The sequence below is a fragment of the Saimiri boliviensis genome, chromosome 7 (genome assembly GCF_048565385.1).
Source record: "Saimiri boliviensis isolate mSaiBol1 chromosome 7, mSaiBol1.pri, whole genome shotgun sequence".
Classification (NCBI taxonomy): domain Eukaryota; kingdom Metazoa; phylum Chordata; class Mammalia; order Primates; family Cebidae; genus Saimiri; species Saimiri boliviensis.
Window position 1 is genome coordinate 95,786,707 of NC_133455.1, and position 25,600 is coordinate 95,812,306.

The following is a 25,600-nucleotide window of genomic DNA, read 5'->3' on the forward strand; positions in this document are numbered from 1 at the left end:
GAAACATTCTCTAAGCTCATATTTTTCCAGGGAAGATTTAGGAAAAGTTGATCAAGTAAAAAGGAATAACAGCTGAAACATAACCAATAATAGGGAAAAAAAATTATGGCCTCTTTTCTTGCTGTTTTCAAAGAGAGAATCTTGCTATGTTGTTGTTCAGGCTAGTCTAGACTCCTGGGCTGAATTCCTGGGCTCAAGCAATCCTCCTGCCTCAGTCTCTCAATGTGCTGGCTGGAATTACAGGAGTGAGCCACTGCACCTAGCTTCTTCTTTAAGAAAAAAAATATCATAAGTATAATTTTTCATCTAAAAGAAATATTCATATTGCCAAAATTTTGGAAAGAAAATTGCCCAAAGTGGTCACAGATACAGATGAGACTGAACTTGCGAGGCAGATGGAGAGGCTTGAAAGAGAAAATGCCGAAGTGGATGGAGATGATGATGCAGAAGAAATGGAAGCCAAAGCTGAAGATTAACTTTGTGAGAAACAGAGTCCAATATAAGGAACACAGAGTAGCCCTTCCTGGCTGAAATTCTAGGCTTGAAAGTTTTCCAGTATTGAAAACTTCAAAGCTGAATATTTTTTATTTCCAAGTATTTAAATGTTCTAACAGATCAGAACATGAAATGCCCTCCTAAATGTCAGCTGTTTTCACACAGTAGCTCTAACACTTTGAGCATTTTTAAGGGAGTGGCCTCATTTCACTAGAGACAAATTTTTAAGAATAGTTCTAAAATTGGGCTTGTGATTTCCGTTTCTGATGTCTCCATATTGGCACCCCTTTCTAGTTCAATGCCTCTTGAGATTTACCAGGGGCATCCAAAGCAAACAATCCCAATCTTTCTACATAAAATGTATTCAAGCAAACATCAAATAAATTTCTGGGATATTTAAAAAAAAAAAAAAAGAAAAGAAAAAACATCAATAACCTATAACCCTAATACAACTACAATTAGCATGTTGAGATGTATCCTTTCAATTTTGCCTCACTGTAATCAAGCACGCAATTCTTTGAAAAATCACGCTTTACACTTAATTCATGATCATTTTTCAGATAGGCATACAGTTTCCAAATTCTAATTTTTAATGGATGAATAAATGAAATGGACCACAATTTCTTTAACCATTCCTCCCACTGTCAGGTATCTTGGTTGTTTTTATTTTTTTCACAATTACAAAGAATCCCAAAGTGAGGATTTCAATGCACGGCATTTTTCCTTATTTTAGATTATTTTCTTTATCTAAATTCATGGAAGTAGAAACTTGAGTCAAAGGATACAAAAATTTTTATAGTTCTTAGAAAAGCCTCTTCTAATAAGGGCTGGTCATTACTCTAGGATTATTTTTAAGTACCTCTAGTGATAAAATATTCTTGAGAACCATCCTAAACTTGCTATCTTCTATAATACTGCAACTAGTTCCTTGGTCACCCGAGAGATAACCAGTCATTCTTACCATTTACTTCTACGTCATAATCTGGAAAATAAGCCTCACATAAAGTTTATAATATTACAGTGTTTTTATGAACTCATACTGAATTACTATAATCCCCATACTACAATAAATGACATTTTATAAAACATAGGCTTATTTATTGGCCTTAACCAGCAATTAGTAGTTACGGTTACCAGAAATTTTTCTTCCATTTATTAAACAATCTTTTTCAATGTATAGTTTTCTTATATAACTGAGAGTTAAAATCCACTCACATCTCTTTTACGTTGATCCTTTTTCAACTGAGCAATCTCTCTGTTTCTTCTAGACTCAGTCAGTCTAGCTTTCTCTTGTTCTTCTTTCATTTGTTTCATTAGACGAACCTAATCAATTAGGTATATACATCTACTGAAATTACTCTGTCACAAAATTCATTAAATCAACCACATATATGGATATATGGAAGTTCTTAGAATTCCAAATACTTAACATAGAAACACGTAGTTTTGCTGCACATTTAAAATGGTCAATTCTTACTTCTGTGGGATTTATATATTTCTATTTCTAATACATTTATTTTAAATTGCTTAGTGTTCTATGTTTTTGTATTCAATGTTCAGTTGTTCTACAACTTGAAATCTTGATACTTAGCTTATTATCAGTAGTTGTGTGACCTTGATCGAATTACTTTACTTCTCTAGGCTTTGGTTTGCTCATCCATAAGATGGAAATAATATTTCCACAGCATTGGATTTTTGTGAGAATTCAACAATACCTACACAGCGTTTTAATAGTGCCTGGCACTTGAATTCTCAACAACTTAATAAGCACCTAATACCTTTTGGCTACTGTTGTTATTAGCAACTACATAACGTAATAATCTAATGACAGTCATGTGCCACATAACATTTAACTCAACAATGAACCACATTTAAGACAGTGGTTTCATAAGATTATAATGGACCTAAAAAAATTCCTAGTATCGGGCCAGGCACGGCAGCTCACGCCTGTAATCCTAGCACTTTGGGAGGCCGCGGCGGGTGGATCACCTGAGGTCAAGAGTTTGAGGCCAGCCTGACCAACATGGTGAAACCTCGTCTCTACTAAAAATATAAGAACTATCGAGGCGTGGTGGCAGGCACCTGTAATCCCAGCTATTCAGGAGGCTGAGGCAGGAGAATTGCTTGAACCCAAGAGGAGGAGGTTGCAGTGAGTTGAAATCATGCCATTGCACTCCAGCCTGGGCTTCAGAGAGACTCTGTCTCAAAAATAAAATAAAAATAAAAATAAAAGTTCCTATTGCCTAGTGATGTAATACTTTTGTTACATCACAGTGCAAAGCATTACATATGTTTGTGGTAGTGCTGATATAAACAAGCCTATTGTGCTGCCAGTCATATTAAGTATAGTACATATAATTACATATAGTCCAAAAAACCTGATAATGATAATAAATGACTATACTATTGGTTTATGTATTTACTATAATATACTTTTTATAGTTATTTTAGATTTATGAAAAAAAAAGTCAGCTATAAAGCAGCCTCAGGCAAGCCCTTGAGAAGATATTTAAGAAAGCATTGTTACCATAGGAGATGACAGCTCTATGTGTGTTAATGCTCCTGAAGGCCTCCCAGTGAGACAACACTGGGGAGGTGATGAAGTGATTTCTAAATCACTTGCATATCTGCTATTTTAAGAAAACTACACTGACTTTCATGATAGATGTATAGAATAATTGATCCCACAACAAAAACAGATAGATCAGGATTCACACACTCTCTTTGGACAGGGGAAGAAAATTAGTGCTTTTCTGCATATAGGAATGATAAACCCTAAATTCAAGACAGTTATTAACTGTTAGAGAATGGGGAATATAATCAGGAAGAGATAACAGAAGGCTTAGTATATATCTATAATGTTTCATATTTTAAACTAGATTGTGGATACAGTGTTTGTTATGTTATTATCTATGCTTTCTTACAAATTTGAAATATTTTATACTTTTGTTAAGCTTGCGTAAGAGTTTTAAGAGAAGAAATATCCATCAATGATTTTCATCTATTCTGAAGAAAGGCTTTGATGAGGAATGACTATCAGAAACAACTTCTAATTGCCAAAGGAAAGTACTTCATTTGAAAGATCAGGTTACTGTTATCAAATACAGAAAGAACCACAATAGTTGTTTATTTTCTGTCCCAAATGACAAAAGCATACTGAACATCAAATGTTAATGGAAAAAATTATCATACCTTTGTTTTTTTCATTTCCATCACATCCTGCTGCAATTTCTTCAACTGCTTTTCATATTGAGACTGATTTTTAAGCAACCTTGCATGTTCTTTCTGAGCTGCTTGAAGTCTCTGCAGTTCTTTATTCATGGCTTGGAGTTTCTTTTCATATTCAGACCTAACTTTTTTAGCTTTTTCTTCTGAGTAAGATTCTACCGAACCTAAATGATCAGAGGATATTTTTATATGTTTTTTGTGAGACACAGGTTTTTATTTCACAGATTTACAGTGCATATCCTAAAAGAAAAGCTACTTCCAAACACCAAAATCGCAGAAGCTCAGGGTGTCTTTTAATCATTCTCTCTTTTATTATCTACTCTTATCATGTTTAATGGTTATTGAAATTTATTTACTAATATGTTATTTTTAAATGTCCCAACATAAGTCAAAACATTAAAACAATCATAAATTTGTATAAAATAAGTAAATAGCCTAGGCAGACATCGGTATAAAAAAACAAAATAAATAACAATATTTAATATTATGAGACAAATTAACATATAATGTGGCCAGGAAGTATTTACAGACTACATATAACTTTTAAATAAAAGGTACAAACTTTGACTTGCAAAAACAAGTAAACAACAAAAAATGATTTCATATGGCTTCTATTATTTTTTTTCTAAAGGAAAAGATAAAAACCCATTTTGAAGATTTAGCTTGAACCTTCATTTGAATTAAATCTAAATCTTACCTAAGTTTTGAAGCACCTGGTCTCTTTCAAGCTGAGTGTCCCGAATTTTATGTTGCAGCATCATTAGCTTCTCTTCATACTGCTTTTTCAGAGTCTGCAGTCTTTTCTGGCTGTTTTCTAGTTCATCAATCAGCTTTTGCTTAATTGCAATTTCACAAGTAATGTTTGCCAAGTCTGCTTGGTAATTGGCTATTTATAAAAGAAGAAATAAAAATCTTGGGACTAGGTCAAAATATCAGAATTCTAGCTTTCAAGCAAGAACATAAAAACCATCAACCAGGTATTTTTATTCACTCAATAGTTATTAGAAGTATTTAGTAGTTATTAGAAAAATTTCCTGGATAAACCAAAAACCAAAAGGTGAATGAGAAAAAAGTGTTCATTTTGGTCAGGGACAATAAATACTATTTGTACTAGCTAAGAATGGAACTCACACAGTGACTAAATCCAATACGGGAAGTAACTCATTCATTTAACACATAAGCCTTGGAAGGCAAATGCCGGTCAGCAGTCACAAACGCTGCTTTCATCAAGTATGAAATGGAGAATGTTCAGAGTATTCTGTCATGGTTTAAACAACTTTCCAAAATGAATTTTTGCCCTCATATCAAAGGGCAAGTACCTTTTTCATCTGATTCAGAGTCTGATTCATCAGAACTTTCACCCCCCTCGATGTCATCTTCCTCTTCCTCCTCCTCCTCTTCTTCATCCTCATGATCACTTACTTCTTGACTTTCTTCCTAAAATGTGATTTGTGAAAATTAATAGCACAATATTGGCAAAACAAACTGATTTCCTCATTGAGAGAGGCTGCTGAAATACGAAGTACAGAAACATAAAAACATTCACTTTTCATCAGTATAAAAAATCCTTCCAAGATATTAAGATTATTACATAATAATTTTGTCTTAAACCAAAAAATATTTCATCTCTCATAGTATTCTACCCCTGCCCCATCAAAACAATGCTTTCACAATACACGAGATTGAGAGTTGCCAATATTTTACATCACATATTTCTGAAGAAAGACCTTCTGAACAGGATGCATTATAAGCAGTTCACTTTTCTACATATAAGTTAGTACATTATCAGCAACCAAAAACAACCAAATTTGGTTACTAAAATTGACAAGCTCATCCTTTCATACTTACCACTTCTAATTCATTGTTTTCTCTTTCTGAAACACCCTTTTCTTCTTTCTTCTCTTGGTCAGTGTCTGTATTATCCTCTTTACCAGCCACACTATAAAAAGGAACATAAGGGTATAGAGTTAAAGTAGAAAAGAAAATTATTCATTTGTTTCTCTCAGATTTTTAAAAGCCATCAATGATTTGTGAAAACAAACTTTAAATGTTGGTCACTTAACTGAGCAAAACTATTCTACCTGATGCTTTGGAGAAAAATGGAAATTGCCAATCAATCAATAGTTTCATGATGTATATCTTTGGAGAAAAGCTTATTTTCAGAAAACACTGAGGAATAGATTATGTCCTAAAGCATGACACCTATACAACCCTAAGAACTAGTCACAGTAGCCGCCAATCAACTAGAATATAAGGCGCCTTAAATTCAAAAACAATCAAACATTTTTGTTTTCTCATCTGAATCAAAAATCTCCTCTCATATAAATACGAAGATATTTTTAAAACTACATTTTTATTGATGTCCTAATACATTTAAGAGTAAATTTAAAGATCCAGATTAAATCTGCCCACAGTAAGTCTGTCTACATTAGCTACATCCATCATTGCATTCAAGTCTTCTTCAGGTACTGGCACAGGCTCTTTTTTCTTAGGCAGCCGGTACAGCAGAAGACCATTTCTCATTATAGTCTCACACAATGGGTCTTTGCATGCCAAAAACTGAAGTTCAGGCTGCCCTTTGATTGAACAGAAAATTCCAGGATCTGCCATAAGAATCACCTTATAACTGGAAGCTCTCCTCTTCAGTTACCTAGTACCTACAGCCATAACTACACACTGATGTCAGGGAAATATTATAGTTAAATTAATTCAGTCCTGGTGGCCCTGAGGAAAAGACAGAAGTTTTGTACACCCAAATAACTCTAATTCTTTGTGGGTTTAGCAACCAACTATGTACAGAAATTACACTACTGATCACTAGACTCACAAATTAAGCTAAATGATATTAAGAAAGTTGACTTTAAATAAATCTGCATGTGAACTATTTCCTTTTTTGCTATAGTAGCATTTTCAAATCATTAAAAAGCACTTTCAGGTGTTCTAGACCAGCCTGGCCAATATAGTGAAACCCTGTCTCTACTAAAAATACAAAAAGTAGCTGGATGTGGTGGCAAGTGCTTGTAATCCCAGCTACTCAGGAGGCTGAGGCAGGAGAATCACTTGAACCCAGGAGGCAGAGGTAGCACTGAGCCGAGATCATTCTACTGTAATCCAGCCTGGGTAACAGAGCGAGACTCTGTCTCAAAAAAAAATAAATAAATAAATGAATAAATAAATATCAAAAAATTCCAGTAAAATTATTCTTCAAGTAAAATTCCTCTAGAAAAAAAACTTAAAAACTTTATCAGAATAGCTTAATAACAGCTGTCATTTTTTTCATATATTCTTCTATATTCAATAATTTCCCTAATACATGGATTTATTTTTAGCTTCTAGGCTAAAATCTTAATCTCATTTAGATCCTTTTATAACTATAACTTTAATGATTAACTCTAGGTTTCTATTCTCAGAGATTATTTTTTTATTTAGAGCACTATGAATATAAAACTTTTCTCTTGTAAGCACTTTTCAGAGTTTGCCATTTATGTTTATTTTATTATTTATTTAGTGTCTGTATTTCTCACTAGGCAGTAAGCTTCCTAAGGAAAGAGATCCTGTCTGTCTGCCTACACATTACATCCCTAGTACCCAGGGCCTGGCACATAATAAATGTGTAGTAAGTGCTTGTTAAATAAATCAATCCCTGTGACTATGCATGAACACCTCTATTTGAACATGCCTATGTGTCTCATGCACTAGCTCAGTTGGAGCAGAAGGGTACACTTTGAAAGATGCATAAAGATGCATGGGAGACAGCATATATATGGAGAGAGAAGGAAGTATAAGTAGGAGTACTAATACAACAGTCTTAATTAGAAATGAATGAAGTAAATTGTAACAGGGTTCTATGAGTGTTGCTAAATAATTTAGATGGAGAAAAATGAGCTTGAAGAAAACTAGGAACCACCTAGAAATAACTGTTATGATAAACAAGAAATAATTTTATGTGATACACTGAATGCCTCTCTTAGGTTGCTTACGATATACTAAGACTGTTGATTTTCCACCATCAGGCAGTTCAAGCTGAAAATCTAGAAAGAAATTCCCCCTTCATCCAATCATAAATTAAAAGACCAGCAGCATGTACTTGAACAGTGCTATACTAAGGTGTGGGGCCAGGGCTAGGAAAGGACAATTTGTTAGGGAGACATCTCCCTAGCAGTTCTCCCAATTCCCTCCCCTGTGTAGTCTCCCTTTCTCAACTGTGACTGCTACAAAACACAGTTTTCATTATTGTCCGTTCCTGCATTACTTCCAGTTCCAACCAAATCACATTTTACTTAAGTTTACAGCCATACAACCACCTTATTCCAAACATTTGACTCAACATATCCTTCTACTCCCCACCCCAAGTCACTGATATCTAGTTAAACAAATACTATCTTTCACGTCTACATTAACTCATATAAGTCATTCATGCCACTTCAATGCAGGAAAATCAGCATTATTAATTTAAAGGCTTAAGCTTTAAAAATACAAGTTGATAGTTATAATTTTTATCCCTCAAATATTTCAAGTTTTCCTTAGTAAACTGAGGCAAATTGATACCTAAAATAAGTATCTAAGTAGTAATGGAAGATATTTAAATTTGTACTTTATATAGAATCAGAATCTTGGGAGCTATAAGGAACATTAGCAATTAACCCCTTCATTTAACAAACAAAAGGGGAACTGTGGCCTGGAGAAATTAATACCCTTGAGAGGACTAAAACCAGTTATCCTGACTCCCAGACCATCTCAAAGTTCAGCTCACAAATTGGAAGTATCTGCATCACCTAGGAGCTTGTTACTTATGCATAATCTCAGGCTCCATCTCAGCCCTACTGAATCAGAATCTGCATTTTATCAAAATTCCTATGAGATCTGTATACACGACTATGTTTGAGAAGTTATTCTGTAACCACCGAACCACTCTGCTTTTGCTATCCTTCAGGGATCATATAAAGTTGGAAGTGAACTCCTTTCACAGACTACATTTAAAGGACTTGAATATTTTATGATTAAATGCTTCCAAACACAACTTTAATGATGCATCTTATTTTGACGTTTCAGAATAGAAGAAATTTCACAATTGTAATGTCTTAATTTAATTTCATTAATAAATGGGTTGTCCTAAATAAGTATTGCTTAGGTGAGTTATAGTATGATGTTTACAAAATTAAAATTATAACCTAAGTATAGAATACTTTAGAGAACCTATGGACTTATGGCATATAAGTATAAAAACTTTAGAATACTATATAACATACTAAATATAATTATAAAATATGAATTATAAAATAATTTAAAGAAATAAATTTTAAGCTTTAAGATATTTAAAGTAAGATATTCATTTAACTAATTGTATAGTGTAAGTTCTCTAGTTCTTATTTTTAAGAAAAAGATGAATTTCTAAAGTAGGGATTCCAATATAGTTAAATATTACCTTGAAACTAATATATTTTCTTAATCATTTTGACTATGTAATTTGGAGACTTGTTTAGAAAAATCTATGAAGAAAAGTTCTGAAACGACAGAAAATACCACTTGATCCTTGGTTAAATAACTACAATTCTAAATCAGTAAAATGCAAATTTTTACCATAGAGAGATCAAGAACATAATTCTAAATTTTGCTCAAGTTTCAAATGAAAAAAAGCAAATATCCTGTTTTTGATGCCACTTTGAATACATTTGAAAAGCAAAAATTGTTTTTTCTATTTCAACCTTAATAATGTCTTATAAATCTTACTTGTGATAAGGCCACAGTTTCCTTTTGTTTGTTGTCATTTTAATAGTTTTTTTTTTTTTCCCAGTAAAGATTATACCAAATAAAGAAGAGAGACAGAGGCCCACCCATTACTCAGCATGTGCTACAACAAAATGTCATTTTCTGCTCTGCTAACAAGTTTCTGTAAGACAAAGAATTACTGTCGTTTTTTTTCTTTTTTTAAGTAAATCAAATGGTGGAGGTTTTAGGATTATTTTTATCCTACAAAAGGTAAATCATCATAATTATCTGTTAGTTCTATAATCACCTGAAACTGCCTGAATTTTAATTCAAGTATCTAGTGAAAATTTTGTTTAAAAGTGTTTTCTTAAAAATGTATTACAGTGTTCTTGTTATTTTTATAAAATCATTACTTTTTGAGCACCCCAGCTTATCTAGTGTGAAACAATCTATAATTCTATAACACATTTCCTTGTGAATGGCAACTAAGTATTTAAATGACATTTTAATAAAAAACCTGGGAAATATTCCAACCTTCTTTCTTCTCGATTGCTTTCCTCAAGTTTCTGTAGCCTTCAAAATCACGAGGCACAGTATTGGAAGGCCAAGCCAATGAAGGACAAACCAGACAGTAAAAAGCGAAAGTGATAAGAAGGTAAAAATGATACATGAGCTTGGAGACTTTAAAATAAATTTTAAAAGATATCATCAAAGGACAATACACAGTAAAAAGGCAATACATTCGTATGAATAAAAAGTAAGTAGAAAATCAAGCAGCATTATATCTAAGAAGAGTAGACTATCAGTTGAAATTATGCAGCAGCAAAATGTATAGTTTCAATTTATAAAAGTGACAAGGATCAGGCATGATTTGATGCCATTATTATTTTAGTCTGATCAATTTACTCAGCTTCCCCCTAACAAGGATCACTTTCAATAATGTTCTCTTTCTTTTAAACCTTTACAGAAGAACTTTCAATGGCATCATTAAAAGAATTTCACAAAGTAATGCCTTTATACCATAATATGAAAATACCACTAATACTACATACTAGGATACTACTTTTAAAAACATACTTTCTGTTTTAATATACTATGTATGTATATCACTAAATCTAAAAAAAAATCTGATTTCAAAGTTATACATGAAATGGTATTGCAGGCAAATGAATATGGTTGTTATGACATCTGTGAAAAACTGTAATTTTATTAATTGAAAATAAAATTTTATATTAGGAGTAAAGAGTTTACTAATTATTATAAACTACTGAAAGGGCGTATCTGTAAGGCAATAGTGGCAAAAAAAAAAGAGGTGGGGATAAATGTAGTACTTTCCATTAGTAAGAATGTTTTTTAACAAAAAAAAAAATACAAGAAATACTATGTGTAAAGGTTTTCAAAAATAAAGAATATTCAATAATAAAACTTAGGGATCTTTACTTAATGGAATGTACTGTATACCAATATCTGTCATGTAGACAAAAAGATAGATGTGCTAGGCTCTAAGTATATGGCAATCCTGAGATAGCACACTTCTGCCCAGAATTCCAAAAATATTTTCCAGAATCATCAATATTTTGGAATGAAGAGACTGAATCAGAGGTATGAGCTCTTTCATCAAGCCAGCTTTTCATTTTAGTTTCATAACATATACGCTCCCATGTGATTCTTATTTATTAGTCTGTGACTATTTTCGCATCAACTTATATACCACCATTTTAAGACGAGACTAGCAATCTTTCTGAGAAATTGTCTACAAAGTAATATATACCAGTTATCAAATGGTCCAGTATAGTGATTAGATAAAGGAAAGTAAAGCCACTGCCTAAGAAGTCAGTACATTTCTAGAGTTTCAACCCAACACCACTAAATGCAAATCAGTGCAGTCTGATTGATGAGTGAAGTTTTTTATATTACAAGTCATTTAAAGCTAGATATCCAAAAATATGGGATTTAATGTTCGAATGATAAATTTTCCTCATCCATAAACACAAAAAATGCTAAAAACTTTTATCTCTACTCCAGGCCTATACTAATGATAATGAACTACAATGGTTCAGAGGATGTGGTTCCCTCATGAAGAACTCGGATTTTCTATTTTCAATATACAGACTTTTGTTAGTTTGTACAAGAAATCTGTATTAAAATATATAGCTGATAAGAGCTAGCAAATACATAAACTTTAGATGCCTCCTAAATTGCCTTTTTAAAAACCATTACAATCAATAGTTCAAAAAGACAATGAAGGGATGGAGAAATAAACTAATAATCTAACACCTCTCCATAACTTAAAGGAGACCAGTTTTTACTTCACTTAGTTCCCACAATGCTTCTTCTACAGTTAAAGAGAAAGAATGGCAATTGTTGCCAACCATTCTAACATTTGTGTAACTGAAAGATATGCAACATAGTTTATTCAGTTATTAAGAGGATGATAACCTGGTCAATAAGACATCCATAATCTTTGAAATGCCCTTATTTTCTTACTATCTAGACCTCTGGATTATTCTACAGCTCAACAGAAAACATGCATAAAAAGGTAGAAGAGCAAACCTTAAAACCTCAGTTATAATTCTGATAAAGACTTTGATGCGGAAGACAGTGAAACTTTCAAACAACATTTGTGGTATCCTTCTTAAACACAAATGCAGCTTCTGACATAAAAATGATCTAGTTACCACTCTTCCTATCAACTCTTACATTGTCAGAGGCCCTGTAGCAACTGCAACCAAAAATCTACAACACAAAACAACAAATTAAAAGACAAAGAGCTTCCAAAGAATTTGTGAATTCAGTGACAAAGAAAGTAGGCAGCTATGAAAGCCAGGACAGCTTAGAAGAACTGAATCCAAATGTCAAGCAAGTCCCAGACAGGTTTTAGAAACTCACAAACACAGGAAGGTTAAAAAAAAATCTTTCCTACTCTATCTTTTTTTCATTCGATTATGCTGCCTAACATATTTTGTTGTATGGATTAATGTATCCTCTTTCAAAATTCCAAACAACCCTAAAAAGCAAGTTTATTGGTTTTCAGTCATTTCCATTGTTATGAATTCCTTTAGTCAAATGGCTTTGCTCCTGAGTTTGAATTTAAGGAGATCAGAGAATAAAGCAGATAATTTTGAAACTGGGAACACTTCAGGGTAGGGCAGAATTACATGAGAACTGGTCCATATAAGGGAGGAATGGATCAAGGTAGCAAGGGGACATATGAAGGTCAGTAAGAACGAATGGCTAAAGCAGAAATTCCCATTTTTTCCCCCAAAGATTGGCCTACACCCATGAGAGGGAAAGAAAGTTCTTTCCCCTTTCTTGCCTTTTCTTGCTCCCTTCTGAATTATTCTTACCATACTATAAAATGGGCAGAAGTCATTTCATGTGAGTGAGCTGGGAAATCTGGACACCATGTATTTATAACACTTACTAGAAGAAAATTAGTCCAAAGTTTCAAACAATTGATTTTTAATTGAACGTCCTGTGTGTGTAAGGTTGAGGCAGACTCACATTTTGTAATGCCCTCTCTGACAAATAAAATAGATAAACATGAAGCATGGAATGCAACTCAACCAGAATCAATGCATCCAAACAGGACTATCAGTTCCAAGAAGCTCCTGCAGAAGACTGAGCACTAACTTTAGTAAAGCTGCTGTCCTAAACATGTGTGGAACTCTAGGTTTATTGTAAACTTGTTTTGTTTTTCCAACTAGTAGGGAATCTGTTGGCTAAATGAGGGCTTACCTACATTTTAAAAATAGAAATTGATATTGTATACAGTTGAAAGTTATTGGGATCAAAGTATAATGAACAAAATATCAAACTGAGTAAAACAGAATTGGTTTTCATTTTTTAATCCAAGGGTAAGACATATTCTATTAAATGTTATAAATTTTTATATGCAGCAATAACAATTTATAAGTTGGCTCTTAAAATGTTTATAATTATGCTGTATCATGCACAAGAAAAAATTTTTAGGCTCACAAATTATATAGGTGTCAGTGTACAAAGGTACACTATAGCATATGTGAAAATGCTCTTTAAAATGTTTTCATATAGTACTCTATAGGTGTATTAATTTTTAGAAAGTTTGTTTTTCTCATTCTAAGCTATCGTTTATTTCTTATCTGGCTTGCTCACAAATATTTTATCTCTAATTAAGTGTCTTTTTGTTAGGAAATAAATTTTCTTCACTTAGGTTTTTATGTTTATATCCAGTTGTTTGGTGAGTTCTTATTAGTATTAACAACTACTATTAATTTTATTGTAATAATTATTACAACTACCATAATCACTGAATTAGTCACAATCACTATTAAAATGTCAAAAATAGCCAAGATTCCCATTGGGATCTTTATTTATTTTTCATTAGTCATATTCAGCAGGTGATTAAGGAAATATCTCTAAATTACTTCAAAAGGAAAGAGTGGGATCAGTTGTGACCTTAAAAAATAACCTTTGCTTATACTTACTTAATCATGAATACAAATGAACTAGACCTTTAAAAACAAGTCATACCATTTGACATTTTGACCAACTACAGAGTGGATTTTACAAGTAAGTGACAAGTCATGTGCAAGTCTCCTGTTAATTCAAGCAGTAAGGATTATTAGTTTCAATAATCCTATGATCATTATTTCAGTTTTAATTGCCCTCCATAAGGGGAGAGCTAATCATTATACATTACTTAATGCTGCCATAACCAATGATCCATTAAAAACATCTAAGATATTAATATCTCAAGAATGCAATTTCAATATTGCAATGCCTACTAACCATAATGTGTAATTCCTTCTTTTAATTATTCTCTTTAAACTCAAGAACAGAAAGCAGAGTTAATTTGAAGAGTTTAAACTTCCAATGACTTTGATCAACTGGGTGTTCCAGGAAGAAATGCCTGGCTGCCTAAATACATTTCTAAATAAACTGAACAAAGCAGCAGGTAGGCTAAATGTCTACAACAATTCTACAAAGCATTCCTCCTGTAACAAATCACATGGCAAATAAGATGACTTTGCTTCCTTTTGAATATCTAGCCAAAAATGTTTAAATTTAATTTGACTGGCATGGTCAAAATATAGTCTCCATAAGTAATTTGACTGCACCATTGAATCAATGTGTAAACATGGAAAGAATTTATGAGTATTTAACCACTTACACATTACAAGTGGTTAAATTTTCACTTTCTTCCTCTGCTTTGCACCCAGTTGATTTCAGGAAGACATAGTATCAGGATGCAAGGAAGAGAAAGCCTAGAACAGTGGTGAAAAGCTGAGTAACTCCTTGTTGGAAGATTCAAAAAGCCTGAAATAGCAAAAATAATTTTTATATAATCAAATCAAAAGCCCTGCAGAAACTATTTAAGAGACCAAATGACATTAAATGACATTCTGATGGATTAGTTTAGCCTTTAGTTAAACTAATCTAGACAGGGATGAAAATATCCATGAGACTACTTAATTGCATTAGGAAATGGGGAAAAAATGAAAACACTGAGTTGTAATGGTATAGCAAGCTTTGCCGAAAAGCAAAATGAATGGAATGCAAAAGCAGCTATTTAAGAAATAAAATAATTTTAACAGTAATTTTATATTGTCATAGTCTAAATAATATTCATTACCATATTATTATAATTAAACTTATTTTTCTAACACATAAGTAGAGATAAACCATTAAAAAGTATATACTTGTAATTTCAGCTAACATAGTGATTTATTTCATATGCTAACATATTCATGAGACTATGTATGCTCTTTATAATTGCAAATTAAAATACCCTGAAAAAGAAATAGAGATTCATATAGCAGTGATTTTATAATCCTACCTTTTTTTCTTTCTCTTTTCTTTTCTTTTCAACTTCTCTAAATCTTTCTTTGCTAGGTCTATAATTTCAATGGTTTCTTTGTCCGAGGATAGTATAGTTGGAGAGAAAGTTGATGATCCACTGAAATACGGCGCTCTTGCTGTGGCTCTTGTCAAGTTTTTTCGAAGGTTCTCATTTACTGCTTCACTTTCTAATAATTTTGCCCTAACAAATAAAAACATATTTAAATATGGAGCATTTTTCTCTGTGGATAAAAATACACAATATAAAGTGAACCACACTACTATTTCCTAAGTGCACAGCTCTGCAGCACTAAGCAAATTGATGCTGTTCTGCAACTATCACCACCATCCATCTTCCCATACTGAGACTCTATACCTATTGAACATTAGCTTCCCTGCAGCCCCTCTACTTCAGCTACTGGCATCCACCATTCTACTTTCTGTCGCTATGAATCTGACTGCTCTAGCAATAAGGCAGGAACATTTTAAATGAGTTAGTCTGGAGGCTAAAAAGTTTTCCAAAATGCATTTCAACATGGCTACAAGATAAGGATTTTTAGAATAAATAAATTTCTCACAAAATAATAAAAATAATTACAAACTAATGCTGACAAACATTAAAGTTTAAGAAATTTTTCAAATTTCCCGGTTGAATAATTATAAAATTACAATCATAATCTTAGTACTCAAAAGAATTCCACATATTCAGAAGCTAGTGTTAATTAGATTACTTGAGCTCTGGCCAGTGGGCATCAGTTGTCCTTGCTTTGTAAAACCATTATTTAAACTTAAAAAATACACAAGCATCATGCTCCCCTTAATTCCAGTTCTTCATTCATCATGCAATAATAGCATTTCCAAAACTTTGCAAGGAATAATTTGTCAAATTTGCCCCAAACTGGCTGACAGACATCTGGCTCCTGAATATAGTGTGGGAAAAGATGGTATCTCCAAGGAAACTTGAGTTTGATAATTGAAAAAATTCTTTTGATTGCTCAAGCAGTCCTAATAATGACAGGAGAATAATACACACACTGATCGTAACATGTGAAGACACCGAATGAAATCCTGAAAGAGCCTAGACTCTTGAGACTAAAAGGACTCAGAGAGTCCTCTAGGCCAATTCCCTTATTTCTATTTGATTTAAACCATCAAAAATACAAGTATTTACTTATATATAATAGATTTTCAAGGTTAGTTTGACATAACAGTGATTGAGACAGAAAAATAATAAGAAAATGCAAGCTATCTCTCTTGTCAGCACTATATTACTAAGCACCTTTGCCGTATGTTCAAATATTTCAGAGAAAGATGATAGATTATTTGTAACCACTAAGCTCTGGAAGGCATAGTCAGCTCAGCGCTTTTTCATGGCCTACAAAAATTACTCATTCTACTCTTGAAATAGCTTGAGACAGACAGGGTCTCACTATGCTGCCCAGGCTGGTCTCAAGCTCTCAGACACAAGTGATCCTTCCACCTCAGCCTCCCAGTGTTGGGATTATAGGCATGAGCCACTCCGCCCGGTCCTACACATTCTTTAGTGAAATTGTTTTATTATAAATGTGATATCATATGTGAGTAGAACAATTACAGTGTTTTTTAGATGGTTAAACAGCTGTGAACAAACTTCTAGGTTAATTAAATGACCTCAAAATTGTTTTAGAGAAAATTCGTAAAAAACTCAAAGTTAAAATTCATGATCATCAAACAATGGAAAAGTGCAAACAATATATTACATTTTTCTATATTTTTAATTTCTATTAGAAAGCCTGGGTACATAATAATGAATGCTAAGAATGAATAAAATATAATAAATCAGCTAACAATAACGATCTGTATTCTAATTGGCTTTTTTATTAGTATGTAATAAATAATGTGGGTATTTTATTTAAAAATTTGCATTTCTACCTAATGTTAAAAGTCTGCATTTGGTAGGGGCATACCTAATACATCTTTGATCCTAGTGCTGATGAAGGCCTTTTAGGGATTACCTCCACAAACTCCAGGGTACATTAACAGAATCTGCTTTTTGTATGGGCTACAGGGAAAACGTCTCTCTCTTTCCCCATCTCTTTTTCTCTCTCTCTTCCTGTTCCCTCATGTGGGTAACACCCCACCATGGGCACTGAGGAAGGAGAACTGTCCAGACCCCAGGCATAATTAGTGCCTGAAGAATATCTTATAGTGTTATTACCCAGCTATTTTTTTAAATGTAATCCTTTATATATAATCATATATTAGTTTATAGAATTAGCACCTGAAGTATAACTTACTGCTTACATATATCTAGCTTATATAATCATACTTAATACTTACATCTAACATACTTAGTTCTATATAATCTTTCTATATAATCATATAGGTAATGTAGTCAGAGCTGTACTGACACATTTAGTGCTGATTTATATAATTCTTCTATATAACCATATAGTAGTTTGTAGTAGGAGGAATGCCTAGAGCAGTCACAGAACAGAAGCAGTACATGGGAAAACAGCCAGACCAGGACAAAAACCAAAGACTCACGTGGTAGCATCCCTGCCTGAAAGGGCAGACACTATATGACAGACTTGGAGCAAGAGCCTCTCCTCCTGATAAAGGAGTTGTAGCACCTTGCATCCAGTTCCTGTGGAAAGTAGGCCTCAGGCCTGAGATCTTGGAAATACCAAGGGAGAAGAACCCCTCTGGTGTGACCAGTCATAGCGGCTGTACACCCTGACAGTCTTTTCTCGCTTCTTTGCTAGCTCAAATCATCCTCCCATAAATATCTTAAGAAAAGAAAAAAAAAAAAGAAAAGAGCACAAGTCTGTCAGCTCCCACTGCATTGGCTTACAGTATCCTTCTATTAGAAATCCTTTGAAGTCTCCAGCCTCCAGATGAGAAGTGTTGTGCATAACACCTGTTGCACATAGCCCACCTCCTTGCCTTGGTGACCTAATGGGGGTGAACTCCTTTTCTGTACACGACCCTTTACTACTGCACAAGGCATGGCCCCCTACTGTGCACAGCCCACCTCTCTGCCCAGGTGACATAATGGAGTGGTACCCTCGCTTGTGACTCACATGATTATGTATCCCCTATTACTAAGCCTATAGATGATGACCTCACTTACAACCCTGCTGCCTTCTTGTACCTAATAAATACAGATGCTTCTGGGCATTCGGGACCCCCACTGACCTCTGCTCATAGGTTACATGGACCCCCAAGTCCAGCTGCTCTTCACCAGTTCTTCAGTGTCCTGTCTCTTTGTCTCTTTACTTCTCAGATCCTGCACCTCAGCATAACATAAGGGACACTCCAAGACTCTGTGTGGCCCAATAGCCTCACACCTCAGCCACCCACTTGCTACTTCCCACACTTCATTTAATAGGAGACTAAGGAATGAGCTATGAGGGGAAGTGTACAAACATCTTTGGGAAGTAGCACACTGAGGGCTTGCATGCCAGCTGTCATTCATTGGATCCAAGGTCATGAAGTCTCAAAAAGCCCCACTCTTCCCTTTGTAAAATTGGGATAAAAATACATACCTCCCTAGGATTGTCATGAGAATTAATGACAAAATTAATTTAAAAGTCCCCTGACTAATACTATATTTAAAAAAAAAAGCATTTTTTTCATAAAGTTGTAAACACTGTAATTATTAACAGCTGAGAATTAAATAAATGAATTATAAGACAGTACTATATGAAGCCATGCAAAAATCATTGTAGAAACTTTTAACATTGAAAAATGTTCATAATATATTACCATTTCTCAAAGAATAGATAGCAAAGCAAAATATACACTCTGGTGTCATTTGTGTTAAAGTATTCATTAGAAAAATATTGAAGAGATATATCAAAATGTTAACATCAGTTCTTAGAATAATGGGAATAAGCATGATTTTAATTTTCTCTTACATTTCCTATATTTTCAAAATTTCTACTAATTTTTTCACGTCTTAAAAAACACAAGGATTAATTAATTAGTAATTATTATTATCTCACAAGTAATGTGACATGTAAATTTATTAAACGGTAACTACTATTAGTTTATAATAAAATGATAAGGCAAAATAGAAATACTCCCACATAGCAATAACTCAACATAAATTTGCATTAAGTTTAAAGAGCTGTGAATAAATAACTTCCTAAGATATAGTTTTGATAGAAATATAGGTTGAAGTAGGATTTAGCAGTTTAAAAACAGAATGTAAGAATTTGGACCCAGATATTTATAACAGTTTAGGCCTTTATGATACCTTTATATTTAAGAACTTTTATATCTTATTCTTCTATTTGAGCCCCATAATAACTCTGAGATTAGCAGGTATTATCTCATTCTTACAGATGAATAAGCTAAAACTCAGAGATGTTAGGTAACTTGCCCAAGGTCATACACCTTATTAATAAATAGAAGCTTAAATTTCAATCCAGGTAATCCAATTTGAATTCAAGGTTCACTTATGCTTATCCCATATGTAAATTATAATCCTGGCATTCTAGAAGACTACTCCCCAGGGGTGGGAAACACCTAATTAAAGAGCCATCAGACACAAGTTGATAATCTGGAACAAGGTATTAACTTACACCAGGAAAGATTTGATCAGCAATTGAACACAGGGCCCATGAGTCATCTCTGTTCTCTAAATGACTTAAGGAAGGAATAGTCTTAACTCAAGACTTTAAAGAAGGATGATATTAGATGCTGCTTTTAGCCACTAGAAGGAGTGGAAGTGATTCATGCAGTTTTCTGGGAAATAAGGACACTAGTCAAGCAATTTGCCTAATAGTGAGATAAGCCGAGGTAAACCTTAGAATACAGAGCAGAGGAAAGGAAGGAGAGCATAAGAACTAGAACAGGCAATCAGCCTTAACAATTGGTAAGGGCCAAGGAAATAAAAGAGGAAAGAGAAGCAGCCTAGGAGCAGGAAGAGGATCTTCAAGAATTAAAAATTAGAGCTATCAGTTGTGTCTCAGGGAATGGTAAAGATGGGGTCAACAAAGTCAGGAAAGACTGGTCAGAGAACAAATTTTTAGCAGTAGGCAGGGAACAGTACTGCCAACATGGGGTAGAAACTGCAAGTCCAGACTGGCTGCTGAGCAGAAACAGGATGCAGTGCACCAAAGATCTCTGCCAAAAACATGAAGCATGAAAAATGATAGATATATGTATAACATATATATGTACATACACACATACACAGAATAAAATTATATTTGAATAACTATATCGCCACATTGGGATGTGTTTTCATTTGTTTTTGCTTTTTGAAACATTTAAGACATCCAGTGTGGCTTGTGGAGGCAGGAACAGTGGAGGCAGTACTTGTCACACCGTTTGAGAACCTCTTAGCCAGAAGAGAAAGAGAAGGGGTAACTGTGAAAGATGATCTCCTCCCATTTGCTTATGCTCTGCAAATGGTTAGCAGAAGTGAGATTTGAACTACTAAGATGCTCCCCCATGACGGTGACTGGAGTTTTCCTTCAAGGGAAAAATAGCTCAGTCATCATGGCAAACCACGGAACCTGAAAATACAATTGACTTAACCTTCTTTCCCAACCCTATTCCCCAAGTCTCGTCCCCTCCACATTCCTACATCAGGCATGAGCATCCTTTAACTAAATGCGGTCATTCTGTTTACTGCATGTGATGATTTATGCATGCTGCCCAACCTAGAGTGTGAACTCTGTATGTCATGCTTGCCCCAGCCCCCATCATGGTGTTGACATATGCAAGTATGTGTGGCTTGTCGTATGAAATGTAAATGGACGTACCACAGAGGGGCAGGCAAATTAGCAGGAATGCCATGATTTACATGTAAGAATAGCTGAAGATGTAAAAGAGTACAGGAGATTCAAAAAATTGGAGATGACGTGTAGATATTGATCTATTCCCAAGTGACGGGGGAAGAGGCATATGGAGGAAAGGCATCAAAGATAACTTCAGCAACATAAATTTTGCCTGTTTTGTATGTCAAGTTAGGGAAGCACCCAATAAGGGATACAGCAGTAAGAGTAGGAGAATAATATGAGATGACAATATGGGAAGAATAGGGAGGAAAGGAGCCTGGAATATGATATTAAGGGAAAGATAAGTAACCAGTCCCCTAATGTTAACCTCACCAAAGGGCTGAAATAGCACCACAGACAACTACTAAACAATAAGCCCAACAAATACAAATACTATAATATTACAAAATCCAAAATAAACATGTGCATTATATGTTATAGAATATGAACTATACCTGAGATCTTCAATTTCTTTTATATAACTATGAATCATATTACTAATTTCCTCATTTCCTTCACCTGGAAGACAAAATATGAAATAAAAAATGTCCTTTAAATTAAGACTTCAACAAAACAGGAGGAAAAAAAAGTCAGGAAACAAAACAATTCTTTAAAGCACAATTTTTACAGTAAATTTTCTGTCCTTCATTATAGAGCAGATCATAAGATAACATACAAAGGGAACATTTTGTTTATATAAGAATTTATTATTTTTTAAAATTAGGTATTCAACTTTAAACCACAGACTGTATACACAGAGACTGGCATTTCTATTTCAACTATGCTAGGTAATTAGTGAACACAAAGAATGTTCCTTGCCGTCCAGAAGCTAAACCCTCATTTATTCCACCCTATCCACATACCTGCTCTGGCAAGAACATGGTTAGCCTGATCACTAACAAGCTGTGTGATTCTGGACCTCAATGCATCAACCGTCTCTTGCATGGCTTTAATTCTTACACGAAGGTTATTATTTTCAGTCTGTAGCATTGCATTCTCATGAAACATGTCATTGATGCTTTCCACACCCTCTTCGTCAATTATTCTTTTACCCTAGTAAAGGAAAATATGTCCTTGTTGGCTGGGGAGCCTTAAAAACATAAGAGTTTTGTTTAAGCATACTCTATGACTATGCCCTTTTATCTTACCAATCCCAAGGCAAAAGAAATCCTTTCTCCTCTAGTAGAACATTCCGCAATGCATTTGTTACTAAAGAAATTGTTTAGCCGGGTGCAGTGGCTTATACCTGTAATCCCAGCACTTTGGGAGGCTGAGGTGGGACGATTACCTGAGGTCAGGAGTTCGAGATCAGCCTGGCCAACATAGTGAAAACCCATCTCTATTGAAAATAGAAAAATTAGCCAGGTGTGGTGCTGGGTGCCTGTAATCCCAGCTGTTTGTGAGACTGAGGCAGTAGAATCTCTTGAACCCAGGAGGCGGAGGTTGCAGTGAGCCGAGATCACTCCATTGCACTACAGCCTGGGTGTCAGAGGGAGTCTCCATCTCAAAAACAAAAAAATTATTGAGTAGGAAAACTTTTGCACAAACAATTTTTAGGTTAGACTGAATATAGTTAAAGACTACTCACAAAGAAAACCAGAGACTCTGACCTCCAAAAGGAAGGAGGCCGCGATTATGATAACTAGAGACACGTATGTGTAAGCTAACACAAAAAGGCATTATTATGTTCAGAATGTGCCAGTCTTAGATGTATCACAAACTGCAAGGTCAAATTCATTTGCTTACTGTTTTGTACTCCATGAGTTCCATCTGAAGTCGTGTGATTTCACTGCGAAGTGCATTGATTTGCTGACTAGCTCTGTCCTGATTGACCATAACCTTGTTCTTGATATTTCTAGCTCGATTGGCATATTTCAAGGTGTTTAACGTTTCCATAAAGTCTCTGTCTGAAGGGCTCACACATGCTATCATGATTGTTTGGCTGAAAGTTACAAATAATAATTAGGCTTACAGGTAAAAGCAACTAAAATACTAAAATGATCATTTTTAAATTCCTGCCATTTGAAGAGTATTTTCTCTTCAAGATACCAAAAAAAAAAAAAAAAAAAAAAAAAAAAAAAAAAAATTGAGCAAATTTAAAAGCCCCTGTACTTTAAGACTGTCTTAAAGAAAAAGATTTTGTTTACTTTGGGGAAACACAAATTTTTATTATTTGCCTTTGACCTTGAGAAAGCACAAGCACAAACATTTATTTCTTACCTCTTTGCTAAAAAGATTTGAAGCAGCACATAGTCATTCTAAAATTAAACTAACTACAATATATTAAATTGAAAATCAAAAACCATCTTTCATTATTTTATTCTTTTAGTATTTTAAAAATTTATTCTTATTTAATCACCCATTTCCTGACTTTTGATGTCAGCAAAGAATTGCACACAAAATCAAATCACAGGGGAACAAAAAGGGTACTTAGTATTTTTGTGTTTCATTATATAAACTGTCATTTGTGATTGAATGATCAGAACTCCAGCTTCTGGCCAGATTACACAGGAAAAGTGAGCAACATTACTTTACGGTCATGATAAATTGATTTAGCAACCAAAAATTAGGATAGTGAAATGCTAAGTATGCCCCAATTATTATGTTTGTCAATGAAACAGATGTGGAGATTCTAATGGACACTCACAAACTAACTTTAAAAAATGTGCAGAAACTGCAATTAAGGAGCTGTCTACTTATCCTGGTAGAAAAATCAATGCCTATAAATCATAATCTCAGCCTCCTAGTCTCCTGCTTCCAATCTTTTCTTTCTACAATAACCTCAACACAGTACTTGTAGGTACCCTTTTAAAAGAGTTCCCATTCCACACCTTTTTCCTACAATACTTGCTTACCCTTACTGTTACTATTATTTAATAATCAACTAAGGTATCACCTAATCCAAGAACTGAATCCTCAGTTTGTCTGTACCCTTTCTGCTTCCTCACACCTTTTGCATATCACTTTTGCATTCATTATATTATTATTATTATTATTATTATTATATCGAAATTTTATAGACTCCAAAACTCTTACACTTTAAACTTTTTTTTTTTTTTGAGACAGAGTTTCGCTCTTGTTACCCAGGCTGGAGTGCAATGGTGCGATCTCAGCTCACCGCAACCTCCGCCTACTGGGTTCAAGCAATTCTCCTGCCTCAGCCTCCCGAGTAGCTGGGACTACAGGCGTGTGCCACCACGCCCAGCTAATTTTTGTATTTTTAGTAGAGACGGGGTTTCACCATGTTGACCAGGTTGGTCTCGATCTCTTGACCTCGTGATCCACCCGCCCCGGCCTCCCAAAGTGCTGGGATTACAGGCGTGAGCCACTGCGCCCGGCATACTTTAAATTCTTAAAGGACAGGGATTATCAAGTTTTATTTATCAGTGTACTTCTAAACATATAACACAACATTTGAACCAATTTTAGATCATTAACAATGGTTTGTGGTGTGTGTCATGTGTACATAATATTCACTGGGGGTCAGAAAGTTAAAATAATTCATGCCATTTTAGTTTTCTCTTTTGATAAAGAAAATAAGGTAATTCTGTAAACATGAGGATTATGGATGCTGATTAGAGAGTAAAGCAACTTGAAATGTGGTCCCCAGTCTAATGCCAGTCTGCAAATTATTTTTACTTAGGTAAAAATTGAGAAAAATAAAGATATATTAGCCTTCTTTGACCCATAACACTTTGAGTAAGCACAGGTACATATATTTATTTATCACTTCTTTACAAAAAATGTTTAAAGTAGTGCAGAAATTGCAAGTAAGCACTTTAGAAACTTCCACAACACTTGAACTTCTTCTAATCAATGACCTCCTGTCACTGAATATAGATCAGATCAAGTGTTTTCAAACTCCCATGGGGAGTCACAAATGGGACAAGCTCTGTATGGTCATGCACAATATTAACCCACCACAAATTGGAAGCAGGAGAAGGACTCGCCTCTAACAAATACTTTGAGAAGCACTGTGATCACAGGCTTAAGAAGGATAGTGAAAGTCAAGAAAGAGAGAAACAGACTAGGATCAACTATATAGGGAAAAGGTCACGTATTAAACAAAACCCAAAATATATAAATTTCAAGAATGATTCTATTTATGAAAAACTCAAAGAAAATATTAAAGCTATTTATTTTAAAAGTTCACACAAAAACCACAATTCTGTTTTAAAGGAAACCATATTATTTAAATATTTTATTATGTTATATACTATGCATCTTACAAATTAAGTTATACATCTGTAAGAAAATACATCACAATGTTAGCAGTAGTTACTTCTAGGTATTAGAAATATAACTGATTTCTTTTTTTTCTTTCTTTTTTTTTTTTTTGGAGACAGAGTCTCACTCTGTCACCCAGACTGGTGTGCAGTGGCATGATCTCAGCTCACTGCAACATCTGCCTCCTGGGTTCAAGCAATTCTCCTGCCTCAGCCTCCCAAGTAGATGGGATTACAGGCACACAGCACCATGCCCAGCTAACTTTTTTGTTTTTGTTAGTAGAGATGAGGTTTTGCCATGTTGGCCAGACTGGTCTTAAAATCCTGACCTCAGGTGAACTGCCCACCTCG

The 25,600-nt window shown here is 34.2% G+C and overlaps 1 protein-coding gene across 16 annotated transcripts in view; it reads right to left on the reverse strand.

Moving 5' to 3' along the window:
- Positions 1-25,600, reverse strand: part of KIF21A (kinesin family member 21A) — a 155,408-nt gene that overhangs the window by 44,497 nt on the left and 85,311 nt on the right. For 11 of the 16 annotated variants that reach the window (XM_074403063.1, XM_074403071.1, XM_074403070.1 and 8 more), the window contains exons 8-17: positions 22,770-22,965; positions 21,887-22,076; positions 21,479-21,542; positions 15,251-15,454; positions 9,967-10,005; positions 5,572-5,662; positions 5,043-5,160; positions 4,421-4,609; positions 3,688-3,887; positions 1,711-1,818 (exon numbers count right to left, since the gene is read on the reverse strand). In XM_074403063.1, the coding sequence (XP_074259164.1) occupies positions 1,711-1,818; positions 3,688-3,887; positions 4,421-4,609; positions 5,043-5,160; positions 5,572-5,662; positions 9,967-10,005; positions 15,251-15,454; positions 21,479-21,542; positions 21,887-22,076; positions 22,770-22,965 (1,399 nt within the window). The remainder of the gene's footprint in view (positions 1-1,710; positions 1,819-3,687; positions 3,888-4,420; positions 4,610-5,042; positions 5,161-5,571; positions 5,663-9,966; positions 10,006-15,250; positions 15,455-21,478; positions 21,543-21,886; positions 22,077-22,769; positions 22,966-25,600) is intronic. The other 5 variants (XM_074403068.1, XM_074403067.1, XM_074403075.1 and 2 more) reach the window with 1 other exon arrangement.